Below are 10325 nucleotides of genomic sequence, written 5' to 3' on the forward strand. Positions count from 1 at the left end.
ATTTTTTTATTTCTCGACGCCTCCGCTGCAGCAAACTGAATTAACACTAGCCATCGACAGCCAATGTTTATCGCCGGTCTTCGACACGCCAGACAGGTTAATCGGCGACACGGTAGGCATGTCGCCTGCAAAAACGAAGTGCGACTTCACCGCATAGCTGTGGTTGCCAGCCGGACCTATGCGCTACTCTGCTACCTAAAGGTAGCATATACAGTGACTCTATGGGCATCCACATGCAGCGAATGTATGACAACCCGTCGCCAGAACAACAGGGAGTGTCATACCAGCCTCGTGAAAAAGGATGTGAGCAACGACACCACGACGGAGTGCGAGCGGAAGGTGTCCCGTGTGGTAATCGACCGAGCCATGTCCAACATTGGAGCCCACAGCGCGAAAGGAAATTCCACCTGGGCTAGTGAAACGGCTTGAACAGAATGCAAGAGAGACCTTGGCGTCCATCTTCACCGGCATTATTCATGGTGACCCCATCCCAGAGGACTAGCGCCGCGGCAAGGTGTGCCTGGTGCCCAAGAGGGGAGGCAACAGTGACCAACTACACGATTATAGACCACTCACCGTCACCAGTGTGCTGTACAGACTGTTCACACAGGTCATAAAGAGATGGATGAGTGGGTGGGCGGAGACGCAGGGACCACTTACTGAGCTGCAAAATGGCTTCCGTCGGAATCGGCGAGGAGAGGACAATCTCTTTGTGCTCATACAGAGCATCGAGATTGCACGCAGGGAATCGCGTGGGCTAATCGCCTGCTTTCTGGACGCAGCCAAGGCGTACGATAGCGTGCCACACGGACACCTTCTATCTCGGATGGAAGACCTCAACATGCCGCCTGTGTGGATCGAACTACTGCGCCGACTCTACACTGGCAACACAGTTGAAACCACCTTTGGTGGAACACGCACGCGCCCAGTAACAGTACAGCGGGGAATGAAACAAGGCTGCCCTCTTTCCCCATTGCTGTATATGTTATATACAGCTGGTCTGGAACATGCCCTCCTGGATTCAGGTGTGGGGTTCAAGCTCGACTGGTCCGACGACGGCACCCCAACGACTTGGACACTCCCCGGCCTCGTTTTCGCGGATGACCTTGTGCTACTGGCCGAAAATAAGGCGCAACTGCAGCATCTGGTCGAGACATCAGCCAACCACCTGAACACTCTAGGCCTGGCCTTCAATCCGAAGAAGTCAGCGGTGCTCCGGTTCTCTGGTGATTGTGGCGAGGCTGCTGTGGTACTACCAAATGGCGAGGAGCTTCCCAGACTGGAGGAATACCGCTATCTAGGCGTGATACTGTCCACCTCAGACAAGCTCATAGCGGGGCATGAAACCCACTTGAGACAAGTGGCACAGCGAGCCAACCGCATACTGCGTCGACAATGCCTGTGCGGCTGCAGCCGATACCACATGGTGCGCGACCTGTGGAAAGCCGTGCATGTGCCTGGACTTACCTACACTAACTCGGCCATATGTCTGTCAGCCCCAACACGGGATTGGCTGGAACGTGGGCAACGAGAGGTGGGCCGCATAGCCTTGGGATGCCATGGCCGTGTCGCCGTGGAGCCAGGGGGATGTCGGATGGTTTTCCTTCGAGGCTCGAGAGGCCAGCAGCAAAATCTCGTTCGAATGTCGGCTACGGACCATGAATGACAACAGGTGGGCACGCAGGCTCTTTCGTTACATTTACATCAAAGGCATCCACACTCAATGGAGGTCCAGAGTGACGTTCTTGAGGCGGAAATACGGCCTCCTCGACTATGTCGAAACTGGACCTGAGCGAGAGACTGCTAAAGGCATTCGTGACCGGGTTCGCGAGGCAGAGGGAGAAATGTAGCATTCAGCCATGCTCCCCAAAAGTACCCTCAACCTCTACCGGGAAAGCAAGAAAGATATTGCAACGGAGCCAGCGCTGTACGACAACAGCTGTGGTGGTGCCCTCCTCTTCGAGGCTCGGGCGGGCGCGCTGCGCACTCTCGACTATCGAAGCCGGTTTGATTGCGCCCCCGAGACGCGCGCGGCGGTATGCAGGTCCTGCGGTGGCGAGCGGGAGACTATCGAGCACTTGCTCCTAGGCTGTCCGAAGTTGACTCTCCCTACGGCAGAGCGACATTTGTTTTCGTGGCCACTACCACGGCTTCATCCAGCGGCCGTGCCACTACAGGGAGCGACCGCCGCGCCGCCATCCGATAGCGCCTGAAACGCGCTTCAGGGCCCGTATTCCCAAAAGGCGACAATCGCAAAAGTATCGCCTTTGGTGCGCGCTGATTGGCTATTGAGCAAACCGGAAAAGTTAGGGCGCCATCTGGTAATTCCGCCGACGTCAATTTTGCGTCATGGTGCTCGACGGTGCTCTCGACATATTTGCAATAAGCGAAGGCACCGTTAACCGTCGGTCCGTGGTGAAGTCTAGCATTTCAGTGACGTAGGCGGTAGCTTCTAGTATTCAATCCTCGGTGGATATACGCAGCATTTTTTGCGGTGAAGCTTTCATCGCGCATTACCTTGGGGTGTTATCAGCACTCGTTCTTTGCCAACGCGCGTTTTTTCGTGGTTTGAACGTCCCAGGAGCAAGAACCGTGCGTTGCTCGCGTGGCTTATCGCGAGCAGGCATCATGGCCCGTATTCCCAAAAGGCGACAATCGCAAAAGTATCGCCTTTGGTGCGCGCTGATTGGCTATTGAGCAAACCGGAAAAGTTAGGGCGCCATCTGGTAATTCCGCCGACGTCAATTTTGCGTCATGGTGCTCGACGGTGCTCTCGACATATTTGCAATAAGCGAAGGCACCGTTAACCGTCGGTTCGTGGTGAAGTCTAGCATTTCAGTGACGTAGGCGGTAGCTTCTAGTATTCAATCCTCGGTGGATATACGCAGCATTTTTTACGCTGAAGCTTTCATCGAGCATTACCTTGGGGTGTTATCAGCACTCGTTCTTTGCCAGCGCGTGTTTTTTCGTGGTTTGAACGTCTCAGGAACATGAACCGTGCGTTGCTCGCGTGGCTTATCGCGAGCCGGCAACATGTTGAGATCTTGAGACGATGTCGCTGCGGCGGCACGCTACAGCTGAACTCTCCGAGTACGCCGTGTTAAACTCTCAACGAAAATACGTTTCACGCAAAGTTGCATTCTTTAAATATTATACTGTGCATTAAATAATCGAACAAAAAAACGTTGAAAGCACTTTCAACACGTCTTACACTTCAAGTAGCCACAGCCAAGCCGGCCAAGCCTGGCCACTGCGTAGAAGCAGCAGCACACGCTCGAAAACGCCGTACTCGGGTTGCTCTGCGCTCGTACAGTGCGCTCACTGCCGTGTTGTGAGACATTCGTACTACCAGCGGCTAGTTGCAACAATGACGTCACAGGCAAGTCTTTTTTTTACTTATTGAACGCATCAAATTCTACGTCACCAAACGCGATACTATCGCCTTTTGCGATCGTTTGGGAATACGGGCCCATGTTGAGATCTTGAGACGATGTCGCTGCGGCGGCACGCTACAGCTGAACTCTCCGAGTACGCCGTGTTAAACTCTCAACGAAAATACGTTTTACGCAAAGTTGCATTCTTTAAATATTATACTGTGCATTAAAAAATCGAACAAAAAAACGTTGAAAGCACTTTCAACACGTCTTACACTTCAAGTAGCCACAGCCAAGCCGGCCAAGCCTGGCCACTGCGTAGAAGCAGCAGCACACGCTCGAAAACGCCGTACTCGGGTTGCTCTGCGCTGTACGGTGCGCTCACTCCCGTGTTGTGAGACATTCGAACTACCAACGGCCAGTTGCAACAATGACGTCACAGGCAAGTCTTTTTTTTACTTATTGAACGCATCAAATTCTACGTCACCAAACGCGATACTATCGCCTTTTGCGATCGTTTGAGAATACGGGCCCTGGGCACTTTTTCTCCCTGAAGACGGACGCTGGCCTAGGTACTGAGGAGGAGAACGCCCCTAGCCCCCTAGCTCCACTTGTCCCTAAACGGCGGAGTAAACGCGCTTCGCGCCGGTGTCAACTCACGTCAAGGTAAGTTCTTGCATTCCTTGTTCTGCGATGTTTTCTACGCGCGACGATGAAATTTCGCCACGCAGTACGCGTCTCACTTAGAACTATTTTCATCGTGACAGTTTTTGTATCTTCTTGTAGCCTGGGAACACCGTTCAATTTGTGCGACAGAAACTTATGCAGCTTCCGTCTCTCACGCTATTGTATGGAAACGGTTGAATACCGCTTGTAGTTACTTTCTTGCCCTAGAGTTGAACTAGTAAAAGGTTTGTGACACACACTTATGAGAACGAATGCAATAAGCTAGGTCTTCGCTTGTACATTAGTGTGCAAAAAAGCTTTTATTTGCGCAGGTGCCCATGTTGCGAGTGCAGTCGTAACGCTTTGGCGTTGGATCCGAGCCCATGGAGAAAGTTGGAGCTGTATGTAAGTAAACTTTGTGCGTGCATATTCTTCGTTTGACCATTGCGAAATATGTCAGAAGTGGTGTACTAATCAGTGCACAAAAATTGATCTGCCAACGTTAAACAAAAAGCATTTAATAAAACTAATGAGCCGTAGTGTCCCCACTTCACTGCTCATGGGCTTTTTTCCGTTAGCTTAATGGCCACAGCCACTGCTCTGCCAGGAAGCCAGACACGAAGTTCAAGGGGACACAGCTTTTGCATCGGTCTGGCTTTAATGAGGGCAACTTGCGCTGTGATTCAAAATTTTATTTTCAAGCCGTTGTTCGAAGCTTTACAGGAGGCTAACACATACAGTAGGGCTCTCGTGGTTCAAAAACCGTGGGCAGGACTACCGCTCAAAGTAAAAGAAATCTAGGCCGAAGGTTTACAGGTTAGTATGATTGAAAATTGGGCGAGTTCGTAACAATTCACAGCTGGTAGAGGCAAAACAGTGCGAAATAACAGAGGCCAAGGACGAGTAGACACGACACGAGTGCTGACTTTCAACTGAAAAGTTTATTGAAGAAACATCATAATATACTCTTACTGTGCATGCTCTTACAAGGCAAGAAACTCATGACGACATCATGGCATTGAAGTGGTGTTCGCAGCCAAGAATAAAGTTGGTGATATCTGCACAGCAGTGCGGAAAAAGGCCCAGTGGTGAAGGATTCATATTCCATTAAGCACACGAATGTCTTTGTGCCATTGGCATTGTGTACAGCATACCCTTCACGTGTGGAAGTGTTTACATTGGGCAATCGGGGCGACGCGTAAACTCGCAACTGAGGGAGCATCAAAATTCCCCGAGAGGTAATGTTTACTCGACGCACTTGGCAATGCACTGCCAACATTGCGGGTACACCGCAGAATTTTCTAGAATGAGGATTCTTTTCCGCCACCACGACCAGTTGACACACGAAATCTTCGAGGCCCGCAAAATACAGAAGGCAGGGCATAACTGTGTCATTCAGTCTTCAATAGCCCTCCAGGAAAAGGAAATTTCCTTTTTAGATTCTTGTAATCGTTAACAGTGCTAAGATTACTAGCAAGAGCGAGCCAAAGAGCCCAAATGAAAGCATACCAGTTTCATTACAATCTGCTATTGCCATGTATTAACATGGCTCTTATGACAAACACCGACATACCGGAATATTTTCTGGCTGTTTTAGGTCAGCAGTTAATGTACAAGCTTCCTAAATTCCTCCATTGCATGCTATGTTCTATCATGAATTAGAGGCTCAAGACATCAAGTACATCAACAGTTTCTTCCGTTGTTTGTTATTGAAAGCATGTTGTAGGGATGGGTACGTTTCTGTATGAGATAGATTTTGCACATACCGCAGATCCATATGTGCTCAAATACTGCAGAAAGTTTCAGTATTATCGTCACCATCTTTCAAAGTAGCATTTGGCGTTGTTAGTTGCCCAGTTTCTGAAGGAAGAAAAAAACTGGAAAGTGAGTTCCTGGACTCCAATCTCGAAGGTGATGCTTTACCTCCATGCAAATTCATCGACGTTCGAAAAAAAAAATGACAAATTCGCATAAGATCTGCATATTTTTGTTGGAATCCTTCAGTATTACTTTTCATGTTGTTAACTAGTTTATTTGTATAGGGAAAGGCTGCTCAATTACCTTGTCTGGAATCGGTGCACTGAGTTTGTGTGCTATGCTTAATTTGGCAGTTGCAGGGTGGTAAGGCATAGCCTTTCAGAAAGCAGACTTGTCTACCATCTTTCTGGTGCTCCTGCCACGGGCTGAAGCCAATTAAATCCTTGTGAAATGTTTGCCGAAGGTTCAACGGTGTGCACACTAACATGTCCCAACCGATCAGGACAGAAGATAGTCAACAAGTTTGGAGAAAATGTGCAAATTGTGCACGGTGCATTCACATTCCGGTGGACATTTGCTGGCTGGCGCATCCTCTTGCCAAAGTCCAACATCAGGGGAAAGTGCAGTGCTGCATGTCTGGAAAAAAGTTCATTGACTAAACACCAAGCGATGTCTGCCAAGGTGTCGAGCTTTCAAAGTGCAAAGAGAGAGTAAGCTTGCTCTAACAAACATAGCAGTGGTTATGAAAATGATAATGTGCATTTGTAAGTACATACTGTCATAGTGCGCTCAGTACAAAACAAGTAACCAACTAAGGCATGCAGAGTTTTAAATAGCATAGGTGTATTATGTCCGGTACCGCCTCACACAAGAAACGCCTGCTGGTGTGCCATACCCTTCTACCTATGAACTTGCAGCAGTTGGGGACCTATTAACTGCACCGTGGCACTGATAACGATGTAGACTTTCTAGAACAAATCACTCGGCAGCTACAAAAGTGGGCTTGCTACGAAACGTATAATGCAGATGGCACTTTCATCAGTACTAAAGGTTTTGAAAACGCGCAAATGCTTCACAAGCTTGCCCTCGGATGCGTGAACATTTCTAAAGATGCCGTGTGTTTCACTTATAAGGATTTGTGCAGGTGGTATAAATAACCATTGCGGCATCGCAGAAAGTGTCAAAAACATGCTTGGAAAATGTTCCGATTTGTCGTAATTTCTGAAACATAGGATAAGCTGCTGCATGCATATGTTTGACTGACTTCATTGTGCGTTTTACATGCAGGACGAAATTAGCATTCTGGTAATTCCATAACCAGGTCACAATTGTGAGACATACTGTTGTGGAGGAACTCGTTGATTTTGCCTACCCATAAAACACCTAAATTTAATTGCACTGTGTGGGACAATATCAACTGTTCAGTTGCACCTGCTTTTGACTGTTACAAGTTTAGTGCTGTTTACCAATGTTTCGCTGCTGCGCTTATGTGTATTTTGTGGTTGAAATTGCTTTAATTTTAAAGGAGTACTGACACGATTTTGAGACATCGCAAAAGGGACATTTTTGGTTTCCTTGGTATGCAGTATCAACGATGTCCACACACCGGAGTCGGAGAACGCGTATCAAATATTTTAATTTGACTTTGAAGTTTTCGTCGCTGAGCATCTGCAAGCCAGCCACAGTGCAATGGACATTATTCTGATGAGTCAAGACAGTTCCCCCGAGTTTGCAAGTTCTGCATCCTGCATGCAGCCTATATCGTAGAAACCACTGTCAGGGACACTGGACGACAATTAACTTATCGTTGTTTATGTGCACAACGGGAAGATGATGGATTTGCCGCAAGTACGTCGCGAGTTTCTGTATCCCCGTGACATCACACTGCTATGAAACATCATCGAGAAGCCGCCCCCTCGATATCGAAACCAAGTGTCTTTCTAAGGTAGCGATAAATAAAATATATACGATGCATTCCCAGGCACCACAATACTCGTTTAAGTTTCTCGACACCAGTATTTTTATTCAGAGCATCAATCCGAAAATTTTTAAAATTCCTGTCAGTACTCCTTTAACGTACCTTTTTTTCCTCTCTGTGCTCATAAGTAACCTCAACTCACTTGGTAAGAATCTTTAGCACATAAGCGACACAAGGACGAAAAGGGAGGGACAATGTCTGCACTAACTTTCAACGAAATGGTTTATTGCACACAAGGCACTAATAGACACAGTGGTGGTGCCCTAGCACTTCACCAAGATGCCATGCAGAGAGATATGTCTTTTTCTGTTTTATTTTGACAAAATATATGGCACACTATAACCACTTCGCGCGCGAACTACTACACATTCAATACAGTCAATTCTTTATTCGAGAAAGATAGTTGCGGAGTGCTAACACAATTGGTACCCACTTTTACAATTTTTGCAGCTTCTATCATCAGTCTCGTTAGTTCAACTCTATTAGCTGATGAAACCTTTGTCTCCTGAAAGAAAGGTTCATACTCTCATGCCCTACACTGTGACGCCAGCCATCCATCGTTGCATTTGTTCACAAGATTACAGTGCTCTCTTAACCTATCATTCATGCAGTGGCCCATTTCCTGACATACCACTTACCACATGAAAGACGTATCTGATAAACGACAGCTTCTCAGCATGTCCTATGTCGTTTTGTGCAAGCAATTATCTTCTTTGGTGCTTGACTACTAATTCTGCAAATCGATTTCAGCTTGCATGGAGCTGAAAAACTACTTGTACATTAGCACGTGATGCCATCCTTTCCATAACTGTAGTTGGATAGCGTAACGACTCAACAGGACACACAGCACATGGGAAAGGTTCACACACAACGCGTCACACAAACAGAAGTGCAAGTCGTAAAAGGCTTAAATTAGGAAGTACCACTCCATTGGTCTAGTTGGCTGTTCCAACAGTGATGTCGCTCAAAAAAGAATAGCTGATGTGCCATACATGCACAAAATTTAGCATTACATAATAAGGTTGGTGTCACATACAAATGTGAAAATAGTTTTCCAGCTCTATGAAAGCTGAAATCAATTTGCAGAATTTGCAGTCAAGCACGGAAGAAAACTGCTTGTAAGAAAACGATATAGGATGTGGTTTGCGGAATGTAGACAAGCTGTTGCTTATCTGATACCTCTTTTCTGCAGTAAGCAGTATGCTGGGCAAACAAGCAGCTGCATGAATGATAGGTTAAGATAGCATTGTAATGTGTGAACCTTTCTTGCAGAACACAAAGGTTTTGTCAACCAACAGAGCTGAACTAACGAGATTTATAATACTATTAGCTGCAGGAATTGCAAAAATTGGGTACCAATCGTGTTAGCACTCTGTCCCTGTCCTTGTCGGATAAAGAATCTGCTTTCTTGATTGTGCAATAGTTCGTTAGTTGATTAGTGTTACGTACGTCTTGTAAAAATGAAGCGGAAAAATACAAATCTCTGTGCATGGCTTCTTGGTGCAGTGTGAGGGCACCAACACTGTATAAATGTTTGCCTCGTGAGCAATAAATGATTTTGTTTAAAGTTAGCGCATGCGTTGTGTCTCTCCATTTTTCTCCTCGTGTTGCTTATGTGCAAAAAGTTCTTAGTATGTTGCCAACTAGGCTGAATTTTTCCCTAAACCTCTGTCACCCTGTGCTGCATCGTCTGTTGTCTTTTGACCAAACTATAGCCTCTTGTATTTTTTTTTGGTATGCAGGTGTATGTGCATGCTTGACTGAAACATTTTTTTCATTTAATATGCCTTTTGTGTGCAAGATGAAATTAGAATTCCAGATATTCCCAAAACCACAATATGATTGTCACACACAGTGCTGTGGAGGAGCTCGTTAATTTTGCCTACCCTAGATTCTTTAGCATATCTAGATTTACTTCATTAAGCGAGACAAAATCAGCTGTTCAACCGCCCCTGCTTTTGGCATTTACAGGTGTTCGACAATTCGACAAAGTATTGCTGTTGTGCTTGTGCGTTTGCCAAGTCAGCCTTCCGATTTTTGTTGGCTCGATGGAGACACCTTGTACTTATTTGCCTTTTGCATGCAAGTTCTTGGACCAAGTCATCAATTCCATTGCTCTTCCTATGCCAAGTGGCCAGCATATTGGTTGGAATTGCTACAATAAAGGTTATGATTGACAACATTTGTTGAAATTTTGCATTTACTTTTGGAAGCGCAGTATAACACATTCCATGCAGCATTACTTATGAAAATGAGTCGACTTAAAATGCTTATGTTGTCTGGAGCGCAATGAATTAAGCGACTGCCATGTCAGAATAAATAGCATTAACTAATTCTTTGGACAAAAGAACACCGATTTTGCTGATATGAAAAATTCTTGTACACGGGGTGTTGCTGGAGCTGTTTCGACAAGCGTACTTATCTTCGTGGCTGCAACTTGGAGACAAGTCGGCTTGTCGAAATGTTGGCTCCAGTGACACCCTAGTCAAAGCGTTGTACCATGCCAGCATTTCACAATCAAAAGTTTTAGCTGTTCACTGTTAGCCTGT

General features: G+C 46.5%; 1 protein-coding gene and 1 long non-coding RNA gene across 2 annotated transcripts; both read left to right on the forward strand.

Annotated features, from left to right (window-relative positions):
* Positions 1–221: 221 nt before the first annotated feature.
* Positions 222–1666, forward strand: LOC125758663 (uncharacterized). The gene is made up of 2 exons (XM_049416100.1): positions 222–303; positions 996–1666. The coding sequence occupies exons 1-2, from the start codon at positions 222–224 to the stop codon at positions 1664–1666; spliced, it is 753 nt and encodes a 250-aa protein (XP_049272057.1).
* Positions 1667–3474: 1808 nt separating this feature from the next.
* LOC125758497 (uncharacterized) lies at positions 3475–9956 on the forward strand. The gene is made up of 2 exons (XR_007416130.1): positions 3475–4445; positions 9748–9956. It is a non-coding gene; the product is annotated as an uncharacterized LOC125758497 (long non-coding RNA).
* Positions 9957–10325: the final 369 nt, after the last annotated feature.

The sequence above is a fragment of the Rhipicephalus sanguineus genome, chromosome 5 (assembly GCF_013339695.2).
Source record: "Rhipicephalus sanguineus isolate Rsan-2018 chromosome 5, BIME_Rsan_1.4, whole genome shotgun sequence".
Lineage (NCBI taxonomy): Eukaryota > Metazoa > Arthropoda > Arachnida > Ixodida > Ixodidae > Rhipicephalus > Rhipicephalus sanguineus.

What these genes read in the sequence shown, in the direction of transcription:
- LOC125758663 (XM_049416100.1), top strand. Translation starts at nt 222, where the DNA reads ATGGGCATCCACATGCAGCGAATGTATGACAACCCGTCGCCAGAACAA. An exon ending in CCAGCCTCGTGAAAAAGGAT is followed by an intron (nt 304 to 995) that starts GTGAGCAACGAC and finishes TGTTATATACAG; the next exon opens with CTGGTCTGGAACATGCCCTC.